Source organism: Microcaecilia unicolor, chromosome 2 (assembly GCF_901765095.1).
Source record: "Microcaecilia unicolor chromosome 2, aMicUni1.1, whole genome shotgun sequence".
Lineage (NCBI taxonomy): Eukaryota > Metazoa > Chordata > Amphibia > Gymnophiona > Siphonopidae > Microcaecilia > Microcaecilia unicolor.
This window is the reverse complement of record NC_044032.1, coordinates 113439375-113466183: the sequence shown is the minus strand read 5'-3', so window position 1 is coordinate 113466183 and position 26809 is coordinate 113439375. Positions and strand designations below refer to the sequence as shown.

Genomic DNA, 26809 nt, shown 5'->3' with positions numbered 1-26809 from the left:
GATTTTTAAGAAGGGTTCCAGAGGAGATCCGGGAAATTATAGACCGGTGAGACTGACGTCGGTGCCGGGCAAGATGGTGGAGGCTATTATTAAGAATAAAATTGCAGAGCATATACAAAAACATGGACTGATGAGACAAAGTCAGCACGGATTTAGTGAAGGGAAGTCTTGCCTCACCAATCTAATGCATTTTTTTGAGGGGGTAAGCAAACATGTGGACAATGGGGAGCCGGTTGATATTGTATATCTGGATTTTCAGAAGGCGTTTGACAAAGTGCCGCACGAAAGACTCCTGAAGAAATTGCAGAGCCATGGAATCGGAGGTAGGGTATTATTATGGATTAAGAACTGGTTGAAAGATAGGAAGCAGAGAGTAGGATTGCGTGGCCAGTATTCTCAGTGGAGGAGGGTAGTTAGTGGGGTCCCGCAGGGGTCTGTGCTGGGTCCGTTGCTTTTTAATGTATTTATAAATGACCTAGAGATGGGAATAACTAGTGAGGTAATTAAATTCGCCGATGACACAAAATTATTCAGGGTCGTCAAGTCGCAGGAGGAATGTGAACGATTACAGGAGGACCTTGCGAGACTGTGAGAATGGGCGTGCAAGTGGCAGATGAAGTTCAATGTTGACAAGTGCAAAGTGATGCATGTGGGTAAGAGGAACCCGAATTATAGCTACGTCTTGCAAGGTTCCGCGTTAGGAGTTACGGATCAAGAAAGGGATCTGGGTGTCGTCGTCGATGATACGCTGAAACCTTCTGCTCAGTGTGCTGCTGCGGCTAGGAAAGCGAATAGAATGTTGGGTGTTATTAGGAAGGGTATGGAGTCCAGGTGTGCGGATGTTATAATGCCGTTGTATCGCTCCATGGTGCGACCGCACCTGGAGTATTGTGTTCAGTACTGGTCTCCGTATCTCAAAAAAGATATAGTAGAATTGGAAAAGGTACAGCGAAGGGCGACGAAAATGATAGTGGGGATGGGACGACTTTCCTACGAAGAGAGGCTGAGAAGGCTAGGGCTTTTCAGCTTGGAGAAGAGACGGCTGAGGGGAGATATGATAGAAGTGTATAAAATAATGAGTGGAATGGATCGGGTGGATGTGAAGCGACTGTTCACGCTATCCAAAAATACTAGGACTAGAGGGCATGAGTTGAAGCTACAGTGTGGTAAATTTAAAACGAATAGGAGAAAATTTTTCTTCACCCAACGTGTAATTAGACTCTGGAATTCGTTGCCGGAGAACGTGGTACAGGCGGTTAGCTTGACGGAGTTTAAAAAGGGGTTAGATAGATTCCTAAAGGACAAGTCCATAGACCGCTATTAAATGGACTTGGAAAAATTCCGCATTTTTAGGTATAGCTTGTCTGGAATGTTTTTACGTTTGGGGAGCGTGCCAGGTGCCCTTGACCTGGATTGGCCACTGTCGGTGACAGGATGCTGGGCTAGATGGACCTTTGGTCTTTCCCAGTATGGCACTACTTATGTACTTATGTACTTCACCTTGAAGACCCAAACTCTACCAACGCACGAGATTGCAAGGACTTCCTTCATCTATGCGACCTTATACATGGCCAAACATGCAAACAACCCACGTGAAGGGTCACACCTCATCTCATACAAATTGTCCAATGACCAGAACCTAACCATAACACAAACTAGGACAGAAACACAATGGACTGACCATTACAAACTAAACCTAGCCCTAAAATGGCGAAAAAGGGGCTCTCCCCACACACGAGAACACATAACCTACACCACGAGAGGACAAATAGACCCGGTTACGTTCTGGCAACAAATATACAACAACGATTGGACAGCACAAACGGAATCCATATATTATCTCTCAGAATGGGACAAAAGATGCAGACACATACTAGACGAAATAGCACCCTTACAAATAAGAACCTCACATAGACACAACTCGATACCGTGGTTCAATGAAGAACTGAAAAAACTTTAAAAAAAACTAGGAAACTGGAACACGCATGGAAAAAAATAAAAGATGAACAAACACTCAATGCATGGAAACAACTACAAAGGAAATATAAATACGCAATAAAACAGACCAAAAGGTCATACTACAAAACTAAAATTGGGCCGGACTACAAAAATACGAAGAAACTATACCATCTCGTGAACAAACTACTAGACACAACACCGGTTACCACAACCAATACTGACATCCCATGAGCAGGCAGCCTTGCTAACCTATGCAAAACCCTTCCTCAAAACAACATGGACATAGAAAACTTCATCAATGGTCTAGACCCAACCCCTGGTGAATACCCTGCTGACCGAATATGGTCCAATTTCGCTCTACTCACCGCCGACACAGTTACCCAGGCAATTAAACAATACTCAAACAGCCACTGTCAACTGGATACCTGTCCCAGCTACCTAATACAATATACCCCCCAACGCTTCATAATAGATCTCACATCCCACTTAAACTTCATTCTACAACAGGGTATATACCCTCAAGAAAAAGGCAACATCCTGCTCACCCCAATACCAAAAGACACTAAAAAAAAGCAAATGATATTACCAACTACCGCCCAGTAGCTTCTATCCCATTAGTAGTCAAACTCATGGAAGGACTGGTGACCAAACAACTCAATGACTACATAAACAAATTCACTATACTACATGAGTCACAATCAGGATTTCGACCCCTACACAGCACCAAAACAGTACTACTCACTCTCCTAACCAAATTCAAGAAGGAAATAGCAATAGGCAAGAGCATCCTCCTCCTCCAATTTGACATGTCAAGTGTATTCGACATGGTTAACCATACCATACTACTAAGAATCCTAGAATACTTCAGAATCAGTGGTGGCACTCTGAATTGGATTAAGAGCTTTCTAACCACAAGAACATATCAAGTGAAATCAAAAATAAACATATCGTCAGCATGGAAACCAGGCTGCGGAGTACTGCAAGGATCAGTACTATCACCGATCCTCTTCAACCTCATGATGACCCCACTAGCCAAGACCCTATCCACCCAAGGCCTCCACCCATTTATCTACGCTGATGACGTTACATTATACATCCCATACAAACATGATCTGGCGGAAATCACCAACAAAATCAAACTAAGCTTGGACATCATGAACTCATAGGCAAATGCATTCCAACTAAAACTCAATACAGAAAAAACACACTGTCTCATCATCTCATCCCAATACAATACATACAAACCCACAAACATTAACACCCCAGGATACACCCTCCCTGTCTCAGACAGCCTGAAAATTTTCAGAGTAACAACTGACCGTAACCTATCACTAGAGACCCAAGTGAAATCCACCATAAAGAAAATGTTTTTCTCAACGTGGAAACTCAAACGCGTAAAACCATTCTTCCCGAGGGAAATATTTCGTAACCTGGTACAGTCCATGGTATTAAGCCACGCAGATTACTGTAATGAAATCTATGCGGGTTGCAAGGATCAAATCATAAAGAAACTTCAGACCGCCCAAAATACAGCAGCCAGGCTTATATTTGGAAAAACACATTTTGATAGCGCCAAACCACTCAGAGAAAAACTGCACTGGCTACCAATCAAAGAAAGCACCACTTTCAAAATCTGCACGACTGTTCACAAAATTAGTTACAGCGAGGCACCGGGATATATGACAGACCTCATCGACCTGCCAACTAGAAACTCTACAAAATCTGCACGATCATTTCTAAACCTCCACTACCCAAGCAGCAAAGGACTCAAATACAAATCCACCTATGCAACCAGCTTTTCCTACCTAAGTGCACAACTATGGAATACATTACCAAAAGCAGTAAAAACTACGCTCGACCACCTAAATTTTCAGTAAGCACTAAAGACAGACCTGTTCAGAAGAGCATACCCCACTGACCCAACATAAAAATACCGGTCACTTGCAACACAACATAACCAAAGACTGCAATGGACATTACCTGACTCTTCTTCCCCCTTTCCCTCTCTAAGTTCCCCCCAACTGTTTCCTACCATACATATACCTCATTATACCACAATATCAGTCTGTACTCATTCATACTATGTATTTGTTCAAACTGTAATCGGCTAACACCGTTAACGGTTATATGTAAGCCACATTGAGCCTGCAAAAGGTGGGAAAATGTGGGATACAAATGTAACAAATAATAATAATAACAACATTAAATCTGTGTTATTCAGTTAGTGTATATGTGACAAAACAGTGGGTTTTAAGTCTGTAAAACTGTATTATTTATTGAAATGTATTTCTTTAGTTTGGCCAGCAGGTTGTACAAGTTTATGCTTAAAGCTGTTAACAGAGAAATGACTGTTCCTTCTTTAGTTAACACAGATAAGAGGTAACCTGCAGTGATGTGGCCAGCTACTTTTAAAATTTGTTGTTCTGGGCTCTGATTGGCCCAGGAGCTCAAAATTCAGCTTTTTCTCCAGCCTTAGCCAGGGACAAAAGAGAGAAGCATCTCTTTGCTGAGGCCCTGTGAACAGTTATATTTGATAACTTGTGAGCTGCTATATGTGCTTATCGCCCTAGGTATTATTAAGATACTAGTAAAAATGGCCCGTTTCTGGCGCCGATGAAACGGGCGCTAGCGGGCACGGGACTCCCTTCCCCTCCCCTTACGGTACCTGTTCGGTCGGGGCAGGAAAGAAAGAGCCCCTTCTTTCCTGCCCGTAGCGGTGGTGGTAGCTTGCATCGTGTGGGAGTCCGGCTCTCGGCGTTTCAAAATGGCCGCCGAGAGTTGAAGTCTCGCGAGGCAGCTTGAAGTCTCGGAGGCCATTTTCAAACGCCGAGAGCCGGACTCCCACACGATGCAGCAAGGAAGCCACCGCTACGGGAGGAAAGAGGGGGCTCTTTCTTTCCTGGCCCGACCGAACAGGTACCTCTAGACCACCAGGGAGACACGCGTAAGGGGAGGGGAGGTGACAGGGGGGGAGGGAGGTTGGTGAGGTTAAGTGTGTGCTACTGTGGGCGGGGCGGTAAGTTGTAAGGGGCGGGGCTATGTGGCGAAAGGGGCCGGGTTCATCTGCACGTCGGCGGCGGCTGGGATTTGTTGGAAGGGGAGGAGTAGGGAAACGCTACTTCTCCCCATGCGTTAATTTGTTTTGGTGTTCCGCCCTCGACGTCATCACGTGTGACGCGAGGGCGGGGCATGAAGATGTTGTGTGGCTTCACCACCATGAAACCACGAACCGGTGTGAGTGACTTCAGTGACATCAGTGTCCTCAGAACGTTGAGGCTGCGTTTTATTATAGTAGAATATACATATGTTTAGACAGTTTTATAATTGATCCATATTTCAGCTACTTGTTAATGTTTGACGATTGCACCTTTTCTGTTCATTGTTTTTTTTTTTTGTATGATAATAAACATTTTTAGTTTACTGCCTCTGCTTGTCTGGACTAAGAATCCTGGTGGTTTGTGTGTTGGGTCTGTGGGTGCTTTCTAGCAACTGTGGGACCACTGGGAATGTGGCCCCAGTAACCTAGGAATCACTGGGGATAATCTGAGAGTGGGAGACTTGCCCAGAAGCGGTTGGGACCCAGTCGGTGGGAGAAGGATGCTAGTGTACAGCATAAGCAACAGGTGCAGGCAGACCTGAGCTGTGCTGGGGATAGTGGCCATGGGGTAGCCCCAGGCTGGTGGTCAGGCATTTTGTAATAGACCTGTCTTCTTTAACACTTACATACCCATTCCCCGCCTATGACTGCCCCCTCCAAAAACTATTTTTTTTTAAATGTGTGGTTAGCATGTGGAAGAGGGGAAATTACCACAAAATGCTTTTAACACATTTTGCAATAAGCAGTTTCTCATGTGTTAGGGCTTAATGCCCTTTAGTAAAAGGGCCCCATAGAAAAGGTATTTTTGATGCCAGTTCTGCAGGTAAAACGGTGCTTTACCTACAGAAATGGACTTTTAGAAAATTGTCTCCCCCTCCCCCAATATGTTGGCAAAAAGTATGTGTGAAACGTGTGTCATTTTATGCATACTTTTATCCACTGTAAAAGGAGGTGTTCTTGGGAACTGTGTTTGGAACTATGTGCATACTTCTGAATTTTCAAATGTGTAGACATTTACTCTGTGGAAGTGTCTACATAAACCTGGGATTTCAACCAGTCATAAGAACATAAGTGTTCCACAGTGGGACAAACCGAAGAAGGTCCATCAAGCCCAGTCTCCTGTTTCTAACAGGGGCCAATCCAAGTCACAAGTACCTGGCAAGATCTCAGAACAGTAAAACAGATTTTATGCTGCTTATCCTAGGAATAATACACAACTAACTAGAGGTAGAACGTATGGTACTTTGTGCTTCTATTTACTAATTTGTGATGGGGAAGTCTCATATGGTTACTTAGGCAACTTTTTTTATCACCAAAGATGAGCCTATATTTCGTGACTAAGTATAATCATCGACTGCCCCCAGTCTTCCCCAGTGCAATTTCAACGTACAAAAGTGTCCCATGCTCTACATTTAATTCTTATTTTCCTTTTATCTCGCGAGTTTTTTTCACTTTCCTTTTTTCTTTTTTTTTATTTATTTTTGCATGCACTAGAGGCTCAATTGTTTGCCATAACTCCAGCACCAATACTTTACTTTCTCTTGAATGCAGGAAGCACTTCAATGTCTTCCACCTATAAGTAGCCACAGTCTTCACAGTGTCAGGTGTACCTCAAGCAGGGAAACTGGTTCTACCGCCCCCATGTCCAACAGACTGCAATGTGCCATCTATCGCTGCCTGCTTGGAAGCCATGGTGCACCAAGTTTCCAAAAAGGATTCTTTGACAGGAGAGTAGAATTCTAGTCTGCAGCTATCTTTGATAAGATCTAAAACTCACTAGTCTGAAGTGATCTTGGTCCACTGTTTGTAGAAGAGAGTCAGCCGACTTCCTGAGACACCGAAGAGTGGACCGGTGCCCATCATTGTATGGAGTACCCTGGAGCCCCCTGCCTGGCAGCTGCTCCCAAGGACCTTTTCTCACTTCAAAAAAGTTAGAGTAATTCTGGAATCTGGGACGCTAAAAAGCTGCCAACACTCAACCCAGATGGTACTGCCAAGCCTCCCGAAGCCGAGGCCTTGACGTGCCGGCCCTAGGAGCGGATTTGGGGCTGTTCTCTGGAAGCCACTGGGATTTGGAAGTCTCCCAAATCCTTCACAATATTCCTCAAGATCCTCATCGAACAGCAGCTTACCCCCAAAATGGCAGCTTAGTAAGACGCTGCTTAGACAACATTTCTGCCACACAATGGCAAAGGCAACAGCAAACCGCTGGGAAGGAACCACCAAAGCCATCTGTTTTGCCAACGCAAGCACCAAATCATAAAGAGTGTCAGTTAAATAAGCAAGACCCCGACTCCATGTGAGGCACCGCAGCCGCCAACAAGGAGGACGAATCCTGGTCCTAGCACCAGCTGAAGCCAGCTAAGGCACGCTCTGGCCACGTAAGAGCTACAAATAGAGACCTGCAGAGCAAGAGCAGACACCTCAAATGAATGCTTCAAAGAAGTCTCTAGACGCTGGTCTTGCATGTCCTTCAACATCACCCCTCCCCTCCACAGGGAGAGTGTTCTTTTTGGTTACCCCCATCACTAGGGCATCCACCTTAGGGAGAGAAAACCTGTCAGCATGATCAGCACCCACTGGATAGAGACGAGCCATCGCCACCTGAGACCTCCATCAGGGTCAGACGCTGAGCTGAAATAAGCTCAGGAACACCTTATGGTTTCCCTCGTGCTCACCATCTTCAGATTTACCGTAGAGGTTGCTTTGTGCCTCAGGATCTGAAATATTCAACGCCTCCAAGGCACCAGAAATGAGGGCCAACAGCTTGTCCCAATGAAAATGCGGGACAGCCATTGAGTCATTCGGTTCCTCCTGGAGGGCTCACCCTCATCCACCTCCTCTAGACTAGAAGGCCATAAGGCCTCTCCAGAACACCCGCAGCGAGCAAAGGGGTGGGAGGATATGGGCCCAACGACCCCACCTCAGACATGGAGGCCTTCTGCTGCTGCTTCTGCATGGAGTCCTCCACAGAAGCCTGTGCAAGCTGACCAAAATCCCGAAAGGAAGCTCCCTGGGTCTCCATCACCTGAGCTGGCTGCAACTGCGGAAAGGCCCGCTTCAATAAATATGCCTGATGCAACAGCAGGACAAAACCTGGGGAGAAAAACCCCAGCAAACTCTGCCTCATGACCACACTTGGAGTGCCCCCCTGAGGCCGCCAAGGCCTCATCAGAGACCATATAGGAAGTGCCAGCAGCGAGTGCTCCAGATGCCTCAGCTGAAGAGAAGCCGGGACTGCATCAGCAGGAAACTGACTAAATGGCACTCAAGCCATGAGCCTCCACGTGGAAAACCACCACGTCTGAAAAGACCAAAGCGCCATCTCCAACCAAGCCCTCCGTGAATTCTGCACTATAGAGACCCGCTGCAGAACATCTCTTCCTGCAGCAGGAACAGCGTTTCACTGTCTCCACTGCCATATGTCCGCCCTGCTAAGCCCCGACTGAGCAGACAGTAGGAAAAAAAAAAAAAAGAACCACTCACCACAGGAATCAAGCGGAATCTCCGACAGCAGCAGAGTCTTCTAGGAGGAGCCCGCCGCCCAACCGGCACCCCAGCCTCATCAGAGGAAAAAATGTCTCAGGCACAGATTTCCACAAGACAGACTCTGTACTCTTTTTCTTTTTGAAGATTGAGAACCGGCTGAAACGCTGTCTTGTGTGTTTTGTTTTGGGTTTTTTTTTGTGAGGAAGGCTAATGCAGCACAGCCAGGAAACCCAAGGCAGAAAACACTGGGAGAAGGGGAACTGCTGGGTAAGGCAAGGACCTGGACACAAGTATGCCCTCAAAGCTGGCTCCTTTGGCTGCATATCCCCTGGCTCAACTGGCTAGGCCTAGCCCAGGAGGCACCCTAAACTTCAAAATCCAGGAGCTCTATCTCCAGTAGGTGGTGAACGGATTCTCTCCAGCTCCTGGATTCTGGAGAAAAATTTGTCCACCACCTGCTGGAGATAGTGATATACTGATGGCGGAGGGGCTGGCCATCCTGTATCACTGCCTTCACTTCAATGCTCTCTATCTCCACCTGCTGATAGACAGATACAACCCACCTGTTTCTGGATTCATCTGCTCAAGATGCTAAGGAATGGTCCTTTATCTACCATCATTTACTGTATTAATTGGATTTGAGAACAACTGGTGCTTTATACTTGCAGTACTACTGAATGTCCATGTTCCACTCATGTATATAGAAAAAAAACCAAGATGATGTTTTGTACAAGTATGATCAAACAAGAAGCCAGCTTCTGAAGAAATATTTGGAAGCTCCAGCTGTATCACATTGTATTGTATTAGAACATGATTTCATCTAATTGCAAGTTATTATATATTAATTGAATGTTGTGTTTTTTTGTGGAGGTAATTGGGATAAAAATTTTTATATCAAGAAAACAATGATCTTCCAGTTACATATACAGACTGAATTCTGTATATGGCACCAAAAAATTGGCACCGATAAAATTAACAGAGCTGGGAGCCGAAATAGTGTTTGGCAGTTTGGGCATGAAGATTCACACTAAATCCTGGTGTAAATTCTTGTGCCTAAATTAGGCATGGATCTCCCTTATTCTATAACACTGCACGCAAATTCCAGAAACGCTCTTAATCCGCCCATGCCCCTTCCATGGCCACACCCCTTTTTCAGATTCACACGCACAATTTACATGCAGATTCCAGCACCTAAAGGTGCATGTGCAAATTTAAACTAATGCCAATTAGCACTGATAACTGATTAGCACCCAATTATCAGCGCCAATTGGCTCATTTATCAATTAAATTGAATGAACCCACATTTGTGTATGCAATTTTGAGCGCCATATATAGAATTAGGATGAGTATGTTTCCACTTGTTTTAAATGTGGACATTGAGTAGTCTTGCTTTACTGAGAAAACTGAGTCATTCAGTGAAACAACCACTGAATGAAGGGGATGTTTTAAGTGTCAAATGGGGATTGGCTGTTCCTGAGATGTGTATATGTAAGTGGTGATTTGCCATATTTTGAAACATGACAACAAAGAATAAGGTTGAAAGTAATTCAAACAATGTAGTACCTAGTTTGCTGTGACAGATCCTGAAACATACAAATGCCAAAACATCAACTAGCAATTTCTGAGCACTGAGAATCAGATACAGATTTATGAATGGTGCTTTTTAATGCATTTTTGGCAAGGCCAAGAATATATATTTGTTACCACAAACCAAGAATCTAAACTTTTTATAAAAGTAATTGATATTTTCAACTAGACTGAACACACAAAAATATATTTATGTACACTTCGCATCTAAATGGGATTGGTAAATAAAGAATGACAAACAGTGGCATAATCAACCACTGTTAATGCCATTCCTTTCACAATTTATAAAGTGAAAAATTGGTCTGAAGTCCTGATGGGTGCAATTTTGTAAAGGTCTAGACATTATTATTAGTTATATAGATATGGGAATCCATTGCATGAGGCTGGGGGTAAAGAGCAAGGAATTGATTGCCCTCTCTGAGATCCTTGACCTCAACTAGCCACTGCAGGAGACCTTTGTTTTTATTATGGCACACTTTATAAATATAAAAAGTTCCTCAGCCACTGAAGTGAATTGTTGAGTGAAAAACATTTTCTCTGATTGTTTTAAACATGTTACCTACTAGTTTCTTTGAGAGTCTCTTTGTCTTAGTGTAGTTTGAAGGTTAACAATCATTCTCTATTTACCTGTTGTAATTCCAACTCATGATTTTATAGACCTCTATCATATCTCCTCTCAGTCACCTGTTTCTCCTACCTGAGAAGGCCCTACATCTATTTAGCCTTTCCTCATACGGGAGTGTTCCACCTTCTATCACTGTCACAATTCTCTGCATACCTTTTCTAGTTCCACTATATCTTTTTAGAGACTGGGAAACCAGAACCACAGATACTTAATTTGTGATTGCATCATGGATTGATAGAGCTATAGAAATGATAAGTAGTAGTATATTCTCCACTTTATTCCTTCATTGCTTTCCAAATAATTTTCTCACTTTATATTTAATTTTTGCCCTATTTTAATGATAGGTATTAAGAAGTTATTTCAATACAAAGATTTAAGCAGCATTGTGGTAACAGTATCCAGCAGGCAAAGAAAAAAAAAAAAGCTCACCTTCTTTATAGCAACGATTCTACCAGTGGTCTTGTCTTTTGCCTTATATACTGTGGCAAACTAGAAATGCAGAACATCCAAGAAAGATCAAGAACAGTTAGCACAATTATCAGACATTTTGGGCTATAAATACTACAGGCTTGTTAAAGGTTTCAGCAATTGTTCTGAAATGCCATATTATTTCATAGATACACAACTGGGAAAATCCCTTCAGCATATCTAGTTTGAAATGTCTTTTAATGCTAACATATGCTTTGTGTTAGTGCACTTTGTGTTTTACTTGGTCCAGCATTATGTCCTATTTAAGTAACATTACCTTTCTTTTATTTACTAAATGTGATATACAGTATTTACACATTAAGGGCCAGATTCAGTAAATGGTACCAAAGTTAGGCACCATTAAGATCTACGCTAAGTGGTCAATTCTATAAAATTGCTTAGCATTAAGCAACCTTTATAGATAAAGCTTAGCATGGATTCCCCCGCACCCATCACCTGCAGAATTTCAACCTTGTGTAAATGCTCTCGTCCAACTGGTGGCAGTTGGACATGGAAATCCAAATATTCTATCACATCAGGCCAAATTTCTGGGAACGTCCCTGACCCGTCCATGGTCATGTCCTCTCCATGGCAATTGTCCCCTTTGAGTCTGGTTGTATGAAATTTAGGTGTGCATGTTATACAACAGAGCAAAGGGCAGATATGTGCAAAACTCCTAATTGCTACCAATTAAGTGCCAATCAACTCCAATAACTGTTAGCACCTAATTAACTAATTATTTTACATGCACAGCTGGCATCCCACACCCAAATTGGGCAACCTATACAGAATCTATAGAATCCAGGGGTAAACCTCCAACTGATATTTATTTATTAGCCTTTATTAACTGCCTCTATGAAGAGAATTACCCAAAAGTGGTGTACAACAGGTAATGCTTCATATAAACAACTTATTTTGTGAGCAGTAAAATGACCAAATGTCAGCTGAAACACAGTTTAAACAATGTAAAACTTGGAGATAGGCAAATTAAATCATAGTAATACCAATAATATGATACATTGTCAGAAATATGCATTAAGAACAGCACAAAAGAAAGTTGTATAACAATATAACATATGTCTGCGGGATATAAATGATACACTATAATAGGCAGCATAATAGAACTTTCATATAACAGATATGATACTCACAAAGTCAGAACAATACAATGTAACAACTTAATAGACAAGATGAGAAAGACAAAATAATCGATGGCAAATTATATGTACAGCTGACAGTGGTCTGTTACAGGAGTGCAAGGCAAGCTAGTCTAGATATGGACATAGGGCCCAAAAGCAATTCATTAAAAAAATTAGATATGTAGAAATAAGAGCTTGAAAACAAGTTGCAAATGATACCTTTTTATTGAACTAATTCAGGGATGGACAACCACGATCTTTGAATGCCACAATTCAGTCGGGTTTTCAAGATTTCTACAATGAATATGTATGAGATCTATTGACACACAATGGATGCAATGCATGCAAATCAATCTCATGCATATTCATTGTGGAAATCTTGAAAACCCGACTGGGTTATGGTCCTCGAAGGCCCATGGCTGTCCACCCCTGGACTAATTCAATAAATCAATGACTAGCTTTTGCTCCCTTCCCTTACTCTGATGATATCTCAGGGTCTGTTCCCCTCTCAAAATGGCAATATTATCTTGATTCCCATACCAAATAATACCCAAGCAAGCTTAAGTATAGACCAGTGCCCTCAATTCCTCTATTGGTTAAAGTTATAGAAGGACTTGTCATGCAACAAATAATGGAATATCTTCAACTCAATTCCATCTTGCACAGCTCACAATCTGGTTTAGACCCTCTTATAGTACTGAGACTGTTCTTACTACCCTCTTAGCCAAACTTCAGAAGAGAACCAAGTATTGGCAACAAAATATTAACACTTCAGTTTGATATGTCTAATGCCTTTGACACTGTTGACCATAATATTCTTCTAAATATCCTCAACCATTATGGAATCTGTGGGGCTGTCCTGAAATGGTTCTCTGGCTTTCTAAAGTCCAGATCATATCAAGGTCAACAAACAACAGGTACAATTTCTTCAATATGGTATCTTGATTGTGGAGTACCTCAAGGTTCTCCTCTGTCCCCCATCCTGTCAATATTATGATGATCCCCCTACGTAATCTACCAGAAATAAATGGTCTTTCGTAAATTCATTTACGTGGCTGATTTATATCCCATTCTCTAAAGCACTACCTGAAATAACTAACTCGATCAAATTAGGCATCAAATTAATGGAATCTTGGGCATCTAATTTTAAATTAAAGCTCAATACTGAAAAAACTACGTTTTAATAGTAACTAACCCTCACCAACGTATAAATCTTAAAAATTTTACATTAGAGAACATCACTTATCCCCTTGACTCATGAATGAAAATATTCGGAATCACGATTGATCAATTCCTTACCCTTGAAACTCAAGTTTCTAAGGTACTCTCAAGGTTCTTTAACTCACTTTGGAAACTAAAGAGATTAAGACCGTTTTTTTTACTAAATCAGTCTTTGTATTTTGGTTCAATTCCTAGTACTAACAAAATCAGACTACTGCAACTCCCCTATGCAAGAATAAAAGGCGGCCTTATCAAAAATTACAAACTGCTCAAATACCGCTGCATGCCTCATATGTAGATCACCTCGCTTCGCCAAAGCAACTCCTCTTCTGTATAACCTACACTGGTTACAAATAAAAGATAGAATATCTTTCAAGTTCTGTGTTTTTATTCACCAAATTCTATATGGTTCTGCTCCATCATATATGAACAATCTCATTGAATTACCCCCACGTAGCTGTATCATCATCCAGAGAATATCTCAGTCTGCATTTCCCTATTTGTAGGAATGTAATCTATAAAACAATTCACAATGTCAGTTTCTCATATCAAGGTACTAAAAGGTAAAATTATGTCTTACCTGATAATTTTCTTTCCTTTACGAAGCAGATGATCAGGAACTAGTGGGTTAAGTCCGCCTACTAGCAGTTGGAGATAGAGATAAACAAACTAAAGGCAGTGATGCCAGACGGCCAGCTCCTTCCTCTGTTAGTATGTCATTCGTAAGCATTTGCCAAGGCCAAAAATATGAAAGCAATAACAACCAGAAACCATCCTCACTATGAAAAACAGAGAACCAAATAGAACATCGAAATAACTGCAACTTGAGCCAGAAATCGGAATCCTTTCCGTGTTCCCATATCTGTCTGAACTCTGCAAGAGAGAACCCGGAAGGAAAAAATAGCCACACTGTGTGGAAAATGAAAAAAAAACGTCAGCTGAACAAGGGAGGGATCCTGGATTCATCTGCTGCGTTAAAGGAAAGAAAATGATCAGGTAAGACATAATTTTACCTTCCTTGTCACTTGCAGCAGTTGAATCCAGGAACTAGTGGGATGTACCAAGCATTCTTAAGTAGGATGGGAAGCCGATGCTCCCCGCTCCAACACTCCTGCCCCAAAACTCACATCCTCCCAAAGAGACATGTCTAGCCTGTAATGCTTCGCAAAAGTATGACGGGACGCTGTCCTCTTGGCCCGTGATACACAGCGGGACTCCAGAAAAAAGTCTGTGATGGGACAGAAGAATTCTAGCTTGTAACCTTCTCGCACCACATTGAGGACCCACTGGTCCGAAGTAATTCTGGCCCACTCTGGAAGAAACAGAGAAAGCCGACCACCGATCTGCTCTCCTGTGGACCTGCGCCCCATCATTCGGAGGCCCGAGAAGGACCCCCAGACGAGAGGGGGGTCCAGCCACACACTTCTCGTTGCGAAGGAAGAACGCTGCACAAAACAAGGACGCTGAAAGCTGCGTTGGACCACCCCGGGCGATACCATCGCATTTCTCTGAACGTGACCTCGAGGTTCCCTGCCTGGAAGTAGACTTGGGTCTATCCTCCGGAAGATGCTGAGATTTGGAATTCCCCAAATCTTTAACAATCTTTTCTAGGTCTTCCCCAAAAGGCAATTTCCCTCGGAAAGGCAATTTAATGAGCCGTTGCTTAGAGGCCATATCTGCGGCCCAATGACAGAGCCACAGAAGACGCTGAGAGGAAACATTCAAGGCCATGGTTTGGCCGAAGCACGGACCAAATCATACAAGGCATCCGCCAAGTACGCCAGCCCAATATCCATCAGCGACATCTGAGGAGTTCCCGGCATATCAGACTCCGAAATCGAATCCATGACAGAATGTAGCCAACTGAGACAAGCTCTAGCCATATAAGAACTACAACAGAAGATTGAAGTGTCAAAGCGGCCACCTCAAAGGCACGTTTTAAAGAGGCCTCTAGCCATCTGTCTTGCATATCCTTAAGTGCCACACCACCTTCCACTGGAAGAGTAGTCTTCTTAGTGACCGCCGTCACCAGGCATCCACCCTAGGTAGAGCAAACTGCTCTAAACAGTCCGCTGAAACCGGATACAGCCTGGCCATAGCCCTGGCTACTTTCAAGGTCCCCATCCAGATCCGCCCACTGGGCCGAAATCAATTCTTCAATAGCTTCATGTACCGAAAGGCCTTAGAAGCTTGTCTGGTACTAGCCATCTTGGGGTTGACCGCCTGAGAAGCCGCAACCTCAGGGTCCTCTATATTCAGGGCTTCTAGCGCCTGAGAGATAAAGGAGGACAACTCCCCCTTATGGAAAATCCTCACAGTGGAAGAGTCCTCCGGTTGGTCAGTGAGGACACCGTCCTCTACCCCCCCCCCCTCTGCTCCGAGAGAGCCACCACGGAGGAAGCTGCAGGCGACCGTATGCAGGACCCCTCCTCAGACCCCAAAGAAAGCCTAGGCTTTTTAAGGGAGGAGAAATCCTCTGGGGAAAAACCCCAAATCTCTTGGTTACCCCCAGACCCCCTGAGAGAATCAAGGCTGAAGCTGTCGCAAATGCGTGGGGGGGAGGCAAGGCCCTTTTCAACAAAAACGCCTGATGGAGTAGCAAAATAAACTCTGGCGAAAACCCCTCCCCTGCAACGGAGGAGGTTGCAGCCATGGCACCTGCACCACCATCCACAGTGCCTGACGGCTCCCCCGACTCCCCTACCAGCGGAGAAGAAGCTTTGCCCAAAACCGCTACCAGAGCCGGTCCGCCACCAATCGCAAAATGGCGCGAGAATCGCTAGGCTCCGGGCAGGAAAGCACGCTCTCGGGGGGCCACCGCTCCGTCAAGGCCCACCAATCAGCGCATCCTGCGCTGCAAAGGCCCACCGCCGAACGCCATTTCCCGCATCGGGAACAGCGTTTTACCGCCTCCGCTGCCATCGCCCATCCCCAAACAGGAACCCAGCAGGACTTACCCCGGACCAGGAAAGCACGGGAACTGACAGCTGAGATGAAGAAAAAACTGTCCGAGTCCACTTCGAGGCAGGCTCAGACAAGCAGGCAACCGAAAACAGGACTCAGACAGCAGTAACACAAACCTGTTCTTAGCAACAACAAACTTCGCTGTGCAGCAAGGGCCCAGTAATTGCGTACACTGCCAAAGTAGACACCACCAGTCCACCACCCCCGGCTCAAACTGGCCACCGGCCAAGGAGCACCCTCAGAGGCCTTGGGCCCAGGAGCTGGAGAAAAAGCCGTCCACCACCTGCTGAGATAGAGACATACTAACTGAGGAAGGAGCTGGCCGTCTGGCATCACTGCCTTTAGTTTGTTTATCTCTATCTCCACCTGCTGGTAGGCGGACTTAACCCACTAGTTCATGGATTCATCTGCTGCAAGTGACAAGGAATTAGGAATTCTCTACCAAAAACAATTAAACAATTAAATGCACAGAAGATTACCTGTTCTTCAGAAACCTACTGAAAACTCTTTTTTTTTTCAATTTAGCCTTTCAGAAAACAAAGAATTCTATTTGAGCATTATCCATTCATACAATTAATTTCACTTCTTCTTTCTTTCCTAATCCTATCTAGCACTAATTGTACCCATATTTATTCATCTGCACTTTTTTGTTTACAAACGTAATAATGATTTCATCTTCTTCTCTATCCATCTACCCTTAAGAACAGCTGCACCCAGGTTAATTCACCACATATGTTACATTTGTTATACAAAGCCAATGTTACAGTATCATTTATTGTACTTTTATAATCTGCTCATGTAATTTTTAATATCTATCATTCATTTAATTATTATGTAAACCACGTTGAACCTGAGTGACTCTCGGGCTAATGTTACTATTTACTACTATTATTTAGCATTTCTATAGCGCTACAAGGCGTAATGTTTGGTAAAAATGTCATAAATATAATAAGTAAGAGGGCCATTGGGATGTGGAAGCTGTATGGTATTTTCTGGTGGCTGGCAAAGATGCCCAAGCCCCGCCAGCCAAAGAGGACCACGACACCAGCACTCCTACTTATGCTCAATTCAGTCGCTGAGCTGAGCCTGCATAAGAATGCCGGCATTGGTAGCTGAAGCACACTGCTGACTTCCACACTGCTCAGGTGGGGACTTGTGCAGTGGATGTCTTCAGCTAGTGAGGCTTGGGCATCCTCACCAACCATTAAACCAGTGCTGCAATTATGGAGGGGGCTTGATCCCAAAGTGGGGGGCTCAGGCCTTTCAGGCTACCCATGGCTATGCCCCTGCCCATCTTACCTAGGTTCTGTTAACAAGTCAGTGTGAAAACAGCAGAGCTATTCTGGAGTCAAATAGAAGAGGAAGTGGACTAACGAGACAGTGACAGTAAAATATTACAGCTCAGGAGGCCCATATTTGACAGTGACTGAGAACAGCAATGCTCTTGTCTATTGACTCTTATTTCTACATATTCAAGTGGACTAATATAATAAACTAATACTGTGGACAAAACAGGTACATAAACCTAACAATAGTATTTGTGCTCTCACAGCCCTACTATATAATTAGATATACAACTCCCACTCCTAGTCCTTTATTTTTTTTTGTCCCAGCAGTTTGCTCCTGCAGAGGTACCTGCTCTGTTGTTGCAAAACATCTCCAACATCAAGCAAACACCTTCACTGAGTTCAAGCAGGGGTGATTTCTGTAGAGTTTAGCATCCACAATTGTTATGAAGACCTAGCTAATGTGGCCTCATTCTCTTTTTGGTTTCCAACTCAACTGTAACCATTTTTCATGAGCCTTTACTTGCAACTATATAGGGTTTTCTGCTATTTTATACCCCCTCCCCCCAACTCACACACACTTTGACTAGCCTTTGCACTGATAGATCCTGGCTAGAGGTCATAAACCATGGCTCTCTTCTAGAGCCTCAAAAACATTAACTCAAATTGGGCCACCAACTGTCCAGCACTGACAAATGATAGGTTATTTCTTTGAAAGTGTTTTGTGCTCAGTGAGTATATAAATAAGCAGTTTTTATTTCACTGCACACATTTGTTTCCTCAATTCTGCCCTTTTCTGTCTCATTGCCAAGCAGTGCTACCTTCCCACTCTCCTCCTAGCTTGTAATATGTGACCATGCGCATTGCAAGCATCACTCTGAAGTCAATATAATAAAGTATGAAAACAGTGCAGGTTCTGCCACACAATTTTCTGCACTACTATGGCCACCTATGCAGAAAGAAATCTAGCACAGAGACAACAATGTGGAAAGAGTCAGCTAGACATTAGCACACTGTTTACGGAAATACAAGAGAAAGGAAAGAATTAAGCTATCAAACCCAGATGCTAAGACCTGTGCAGAAGACCTGAAGGCCAAGGGAAAATTAGGTTCTTACCATGATAATTTTCTTTCCTTTAGTCATAGCAGATGAAGCCATTACGTATGGGTTGTGTCCATCAACCAGCAGGGGGAGATAGAGAGCACTCAACTTTTCACAATGCATCATGGCCAGCTAGCTCCACTGCCTCTTCAGTATTTGAAGCTTCCAAAGCAGTATGGCAAACCACAATGGGAATAACATGAACTTTCCTCACAGCGAACGATGGCCCCTTAGCAAGGGCATAAACTCAAAAAAGGAGGGAATGAACTCACAGGGAATAAACTCGTCCTCCACTTTGTATAAACGGAGGGAATACTTGCATCCTCCTGGAGGGAATAAACTCATCCTCCCAAACATGAACTGGAGGGAATGAACTCATCCTCCTATAACTGTACAAGAATCCTGAAGACTGTTTTCCGACTCCCCAAGGAAGGAATATAACTTCAGGAAACAAGAACAGCACCTGAAATCAGAATCACTGCAATACAGACAATCATACAGGGAGGGCTCGTGGCTTCATCTGCTATGACTAAAGGAAAGAAAATTATCATGGTAAGAACCTAATTTTCCCTTCCTTGTCATCAAGCAGATGAAGCCATTACGTATGGGATGTAACAAAGCAATCCCTAAATAGGGTGGGAAACAGCCACACCACGCGCTAGCACCAAACGCGCATCCCTCCTGGCAGCCACATCCAGCCTGTAATGTCGGACGAAAGAGAGCTTAGAAGCCCATGTTGCAGCACTGCAAATCTCATGAAGAGATAGTGCTCCAGTTTCCGCCCAGGAAGAGGAAATCGCTCTTGGAATGTGCCTTAAAGGCTTCAGGCGGAGCCCCGCCAGACAGCAGATATGCTGAAAAGATAGCTTCTTTGAGCCAACGGGCAATAGTGGCTTTAGACACTGAAGACCCTCTGCGAGGACCTGCAAACAGCACAAAAGATGATCAGAGGTCCTGAAAGAATTTGTAATTCGCAGATACTGCAACAGAGTCCTGCGCACATCCAAAAGGTGCAACTGCCCAAATGAATCTGGAAACTCCTCCTCAACAAAGGAGGGAAGAAAAACAGGCTGGTTTAGGTAAACGCTAAAACCACCTTAGGCATGAAGGAAGGCACGGTCCGAACCGTGACCCCTGACTCTGAGAATTGCAGAAAAGGGTCTCTACAGGACAGCGCCTGGAGCTCTGACACCCGTCTCGCCGAGGTAATGGCCACTAAAAAGACGGCCTTCAGTGTCAAATCTTTTTCTGAAGCACGCCGAAGCGGTTCAAAGGGAGCCCCCCTGAAGGGCCTTCAATACTAACCCCAGGTTCCAAGCTGGACAAGGTGCCTGCACGGGAGGACGGAGCCGAACCACCCCTCTAAGAAACCGTGCCACATCTGGATGAGCAGCTAAGGACACGCCTTCAACCTTGTCACGTAGGGAGGCCAATACTGCCACTTGCACCCGCAGGGAATTATAGGCCAAGCCTTTGTGTACACCATCCTGCAAAAAGTCCAGAATTGGCGAGACAGGAGCCCGCAACGGAGAAGAAAGCGCTCTTGAAACACACCAGACTTCAAACTGGTGCCAAATCCTGGCATAAAGCCACGGAAGTGGAGCGCTTATGGGCCTGCAGGAGAGTGGAAATTACCTTATTGATTAGCCTTTATCTCTCAGTTGCACCCTCTCAATCGCCATGCCATAAGAACAAAGCGGCAGGCGTCCTCCATGGCCACCGGACCCTGTGTCAACAGGTGCGGAACCAGAGGTAACGGAAAGGGAGCCTCCAATAGCATCTGTCGGAGGTCTGCATACCAAGGCCTCCTGGGCCAATCCGGGGCGATGAGCACCACTTCTCCTGGATGCAGCCGAATCCGCAGGAGCACTCGCCCTATCAAGGGCCATGGAGGGAAGACATACAGCAAGCCCAGGGGCCAGGGTTGAGCCAAGGCATCCAACCCGGCAGAGCGAGGATCCCTCCGTCTGCTGAAGAAGCACGGGACTTTGGCATTGGAACTGGTCGCCATAAGATCCATCACTTGCTTGCCCCATTTGGCACATATCTGCAGGAATACATCGTCTGCTAGTTCCCACTCCGCTGGATCGATCTGATGCCAGCTTAGATAGTCGGCTTGCACGTTGCTCTGACCTGCAATGTGAGCTGCTGACAGGTACTGTAGATGCAGCTCGGCCCAGTGGCAAATTTATTATGCTCTCTATCTCCCCCTGCTGGTTGATGGACACAACCCATATGTAATGGCTTCATCTGCTTGATGACAAGGAAGGACCATTGGTCTGACTCAGTATGGCTACCCTTATGTTATGTTATCTCTCTCTTCTAACACCACTACCACCACACTGAAACACACAAAATGGCATGTGGTATCACTGGCACAAAACATATCAGAAAAAAGGCCAATCATGGTCCTCTTTTGTGGTGATGTCATGCATGAGTGGGAGCAATGAGATCAGTGACGTGCTTCTACTGAGAGAAAGCTGCTCCAGGGAGGAGTTTGGGAAGGACTCCGAATTTGTGCAGGCAGGGAGGCGGTACATCAGGGACGAACAGAATGGGACAGAGGAGGCTGGAAGATCTCAACAGTAAAACGTATGCTTCCATTTTACCGTAAGAACAGGGATTTTTACTGCTCCTGTTGGGTGGTAAACCATGGGAAAATGTTGCTGTTCCCTTGGATTTCCCGTGCCTCCCCGTTCCCATGTCATTCTCCAGTTTTCTGCAATGTTATGAAATAACTGTTTGTTTTAGTGAAGAGGATACACCAATTTGAAAAACAAACAAAACAGCAGAGGGATAAGAAGCTCAGTTTTATGGAATGTATGTTTAAAGGGGAGGTGTATTGGCTGTGAAATGATGGGCAATGTACTGAACTGCAGGTTAGGGTACAATTCTATGAAGGCATTAAATGTTAGGCACCCCAAATCTAGGTGCTAAGATAGTATTTTATACCTGCAAATTTGTGCATCTAGTTCATATGGAATACTTTATTTTATTTATTTGTTACATTTGTATCCCACATTTTCCCACCTATTTGCAGGCTCAATGTGGCTTACATAGTACAGTAGAGGCAATCAAATACAGAGTGAGGTTATGATAAAGTTCATTTGTGATAGATACATTGGGGATCATAAGGGCAAAGAATTATGTTATGTCCAGTACGAGCTTTTATGTTGTTGTGTTGCAGGGTTAAGGCATTTAAGTTGGATCGTTCGGGTATGCCTTTTCAAACAGGTTAGCTTTTAGGAGCTTCCAGAAGTTTAGGTGGTCATATGTAGTCTTCATGGCGGTTGGTAATGCGTTCCATAGTTGTGTGCTTATATAGGAGAAGCTGGATGCATAGGTTGATTTGTATTTGAATCCTTTGCAGCTTGGGTGGTGGAGATTTAGGTATGTTTGTGTTGATCTTGTTGTGTTTCTGGTTGGTAGGTCTATGAGGTCTGTCATGTATCCCAGGGCATTGCCGTAGATGATTTTATGTACCAGGGTACAGACTTTGAACGCAATACGTTCTTTAATTGGGAGCCAGTGCAGTTTTTCTTGTAGAGGTTTGGCGCTTTCGAATCTTGTTTTACCGAATATGAGCCTGCCTGATGTGTTTTGAGCAGTTTGAAGTTTCTTTATGATTTGTTATTTGCATCCCGCATAGATTCCATTACAGTAATCTAGGTGGCTTAGTACCATAGATTGTACTAGACTTTGAAATATTTCCCTCAGGAAAAAAGGTTTCACGCGTTTGAGTTTCCACATTGAGTGGAACATTTTTCTTGTTGTAGTTTTCACTTGGCTTTCTAGTGTGAGATTTCGGTCAATTGTAGCTCCGAGAATTTTCAGGCTATCTGAGATAGGGAGGGTGAAATCTGGGGTGGTTATGTTGGTGGGTTTGTTTGTGTTGTATTGGGATGAGAGGATGAGACAGTGAGTTTTTTCTGTGTTGAGTTTTAGTTGAAATGCATTCGCCCATGAGTTCATGATGCTCAAGCTGAGTTTGATTTCTTTAGTGATTTCTGTTAGATCATTTTTGTAAGGGATGCATAATGTGGCGTCGTCTGCATATATGAAAGGATTAAGGCCTTGGTTCAATAAGGACTTAACTAGTGGGATCATCATTAGGTTGAAAAGGAGTGGTGATAGTGGGGATCCTTGAGGTACTCCACAGTCTGCTTTCCATGGTGATGATAACTAGTGTAGGTCAACAATCAGGCAACTAAATTTAGGCATGACCACTTATGTTGCTCTATAGCAGGTGTAAATGGGCACGCCTAAATGCAGCAGTTACGCGTCTAACAATATTCAATAAAGCACACACTTAAATAGTTAGAATGCCTCTGTGAGCGCCTCCTTTGCCATCACACGCCAGGCACCAATAGATTAGCACATAAGTGCACTTAACCACCCAAATGGGGTGAAACACTAGTTAGGTGCTTAACGTTTGGCACACTATGGTGCTCATTTTCAAAGCACATAGACTTACAAAGTTACATAACTTTGTAAGTGTATGTGCTTTGAAAACTAGCCTCTGTATAGAATTTAGAGGGTTAATGTGCAGAATAGGCATGCTCCAGATCCTAGTCCGTTCTCTGCTCAACATATTGATTCTGCTGCTAAGGCATGTCTGATACATCTATGCTTCCATGACAACTGTCTGATGCACTCGCCCATGTTTGGGCACATTTTTGCAAACACATTATTTGCAATAGGATTGCTATATAGATCTAAAGCACGGCTGGCTCAATCAGTACCAGAGTTTCAGTGTTCTGCTTTTCCTTGGGGGGGGGGGGGGGGGAGGAGGAAAGGAGGAAGAGGAGAAGCGAATGTGTTTGTAAAATTAAACCTGTGGGGCACCCCTGGAAACAACTGCTGCACACAGGCAAGGCACTGAAGTTAAAGGTTTATAACTGAGCGCTTGCCCGTCGAGTACATAGAATGGGATGGCCACGGGATTACAGAGATGTCAAGTTACCCAGTTCCAGGATGGAGATTCTGGGCCAGTCCTGGATTTCTAACCACCCCAGAGGTGCATTATGGAACTTGCAGCACTGATTTCAATGGGCTGGATCAGGCACTACAAATCCCACACTGCTTTGGAATGGAAGAACAAAACCAGGACTGGGACAAAAGCTCCTGCCTGGAACTGGTTAACTTGGCATCTCCGGGATTCTCCAAAGCGAGAAGCAATCCCAGACTGAGGCGCGTCCTTCTCTTTTCAAAACCCTTCATCCAGTCCGGGTGCTCCTCATCTGCTCCGCACACCGAGGACAAGCCACTGCCTCACCTGCCCTTCTCCCAGGAAGTCCAGCTTCTCGTAGCGTCGGGCCCGGGAGCGCACGTCCAACGCCATGACCGCCCTCGCTACCGTAGCACCGCCACCAACTGTCACTCCGAGTCCTACTGCAGCCGTGAGGAATTTCCGGCCGGGACTTTAAATCGAGCTTTCCACTTCCGGGTCAGGAGCAACTCGTTGCCCAGGGTAACAGGTTTGTGGACGAAAGCCAAGCAGTATCCAACCGCAGTAATGACAGTAGTTTCTTTAATTGAGTCGCATGGGAATTACTCAACAGACAAGTTGTAGGTGACAGTTTTTAATGGCACTACCTTAATACAGCTACCCACTTTTATCATTTATGGTCATATGCATTATGCACTGTGTTAGCTGCACAGAATTTAAAAGCTCCTTAAAGAGGATGTGCACTCATTTGAAACCATACTGAGATGTCGTTACCCAGTTCTAGTGCTAGATTTCTGGACCACCTCTTTCTGGTGCATTAGGGGAGTTGCAGCACTGATTTAAATGGGCAGGATCAGGCACTACAAATCCCACACTGCTTTGAGATGTAAGTTCAAAACTAGGGCTGCCCAAAATCTCCAGCCTGGAACTGAGTAACTTGGCATCTCTGACCACATATAAAAGGGCAGCTGACATTTCCTGTGTCATTCTTTATGGTGTTCTAAATCCATCAGTAGGGGCGCTGATAGCCAGGATGGGCCCCAGAGCAGAGAAGTACGTGGGCCCCTATAGAGATGGTCCAGAGCTGGCAGATGGTCATGGTAGCATGCAAAGGGTTACACGCCAGGCAAGAAAAACCCCTGTGAGGCTCTAGTCTCAGAACCAGCCTGCACTACAATTTTTAATATTTTAAAAAATTATAGTCAGGCATGGTGGGCCGTGAGTGCACCCGGGCCCCTGACACCTACAGGCCCCGGGGTCACAATACCTTCCTGACCCCAACCCCACCCCCGTCATCAGGCCTGCCATCCAGATCCAGTGGGTTATGTCTGCTGAACAGCAGATGGAAACAGAGAACAAAGTTTTGTGTATTCTTCATCTCTATAAAGGGCACTGTGCAGCATGTGCTCACCAGCATTCTCTGTCTCCAGCAGATGGTGACAGACATACTGTGCTGTTGACTCTGATCTGTAGGGCTGCTCCTCCTAAAAAGCAAGGGCTTTTGGCGCCTAACCACCTTCCCCATTCATGATACCTACACTGACTACTTAGTTTGTTACCTTTAGATTGTAAGCTCTCTTGAGCAGGGACTGTCCTTCCCCATGTTTAACTTGTACAGCGCTGCATAAGCCTGGCAGCGCTATAGAAATGCTAAGTAGTAGTAGTAGGGCTGCTCATCCTGGGCCCAGCTGCAGAACTGGTACCCAATTGCGCATATCAGAGCAAAAAAGCCAGGGTTCTACTACTTCTGCTCACAAGCTTGGGGGAGAGCAAACAAAGTGCAGGTCCCTCTGCCTTCATTCTCCTCCCTCTCCCCAGTATATAATAATAAGATAAGTTATGAGGAGTGACCTAGTGGTTAGGTGCAGCGGGTTGTGAACCTGGGGAACTGGGTTTGATTCCTGCTGCTGCTTAATGATTGGGGCAGTGGATTGAGATCCTGGGGAACTGGGTTTGTTTCCCACTCCAGCTCCTTGTGATCCTGAACAAGTTACTTAATCCTCTATTGCTCCTGAAGAGGAGTAGCCTAATGGTTAGTGTGGTGGGTTGAGACCCTGAGGAGCTGGGTTCAATTCCCACTGCAGCCTACATGGTAAAATGCAGTGGGTTGAGACCCTGGGGGGCTGAATTTGATTATCACCACATCTCCTTGTGACCCTGGGCAAGTCACTTAACCCTCCATTGCCCAGGTACAAATAACACTTAGAATGTGAGCCCACCTGGGACAGAAAGTACCTTTACAAACACCTGTATATAAATTGTGAAAATAAATAACATAGTAGGTAATAATACAAAGGAAATAAAAAGTAGAATTAGGGGAGGTAAGGCACTGGGGTCCAGATCTGACCAGGGCTGATTCAATGGGAAGAGGACAGTTAGAGACCCATTTGGGTTTGGGGGCAGCCAGAGTAAGCTTCAGCATGCAGCCCCTCTATAGCCTGTAGCTCTCTTACCATGCTGGGAGTGGCACTAGTATTAACCTGGGCAGGTCTCTCTTGAGGAAGTAGTGTGCAGTGAGCCACAGGAGAATGAAGGCATCCTCTGAGTGTATGAAGTGCTAATTCCATTGTGGTGGTCACAGAAAAAATGTCAAGCAGTGCTATCCATGTCCTGGGGGAGCATCACTGTGGCCTGATCAAGGCATCTCCATGGCAGAGGATATCCTACAAGTGGAATATGTCTGGCAGCAGCACAAGCAGTTGGAGAGGTGGAACTGCCCTCCAGAGGAGGGGGCCAAAAGTGAAGGCGCATGACTGGGTTGCTGTCTCAGGGGGATCCTTTTTCTCCTCAGTTTATCCTGCTCCTGCACCAACCATATTTGCTCAGGCAGTCAAAGGAGCTCCTCTAACTGAGGCTGTGTTTCCCAAGGCTAGAGGTTCAGAGGAGTCCAGGCAAGCAAAGAGAACATGATTGGAGCTTCAAGAA

General features: G+C 44.6%; 1 protein-coding gene across 2 annotated transcripts in view; it reads right to left on the bottom strand.

Annotated features, from left to right (window-relative positions):
• Nucleotides 1-24340, bottom strand: part of CDK7 (cyclin dependent kinase 7) — a 151773-nt gene extending 127433 nt beyond the window's left edge. The window contains exons 1-2 of one of the 2 annotated variants that reach the window (XM_030192286.1): nt 24212-24340; nt 11187-11246 (exon numbers count right to left, since the gene is read on the bottom strand). In XM_030192286.1, the coding sequence (XP_030048146.1) occupies nt 11187-11246; nt 24212-24277 (126 nt within the window). In that variant the 5' untranslated portion in view covers nt 24278-24340. The remainder of the gene's footprint in view (nt 1-11186; nt 11247-24211) is intronic. The other variant, XM_030192287.1, reaches the window with a different exon arrangement.
• Nucleotides 24341-26809: the final 2469 nt, after the last annotated feature.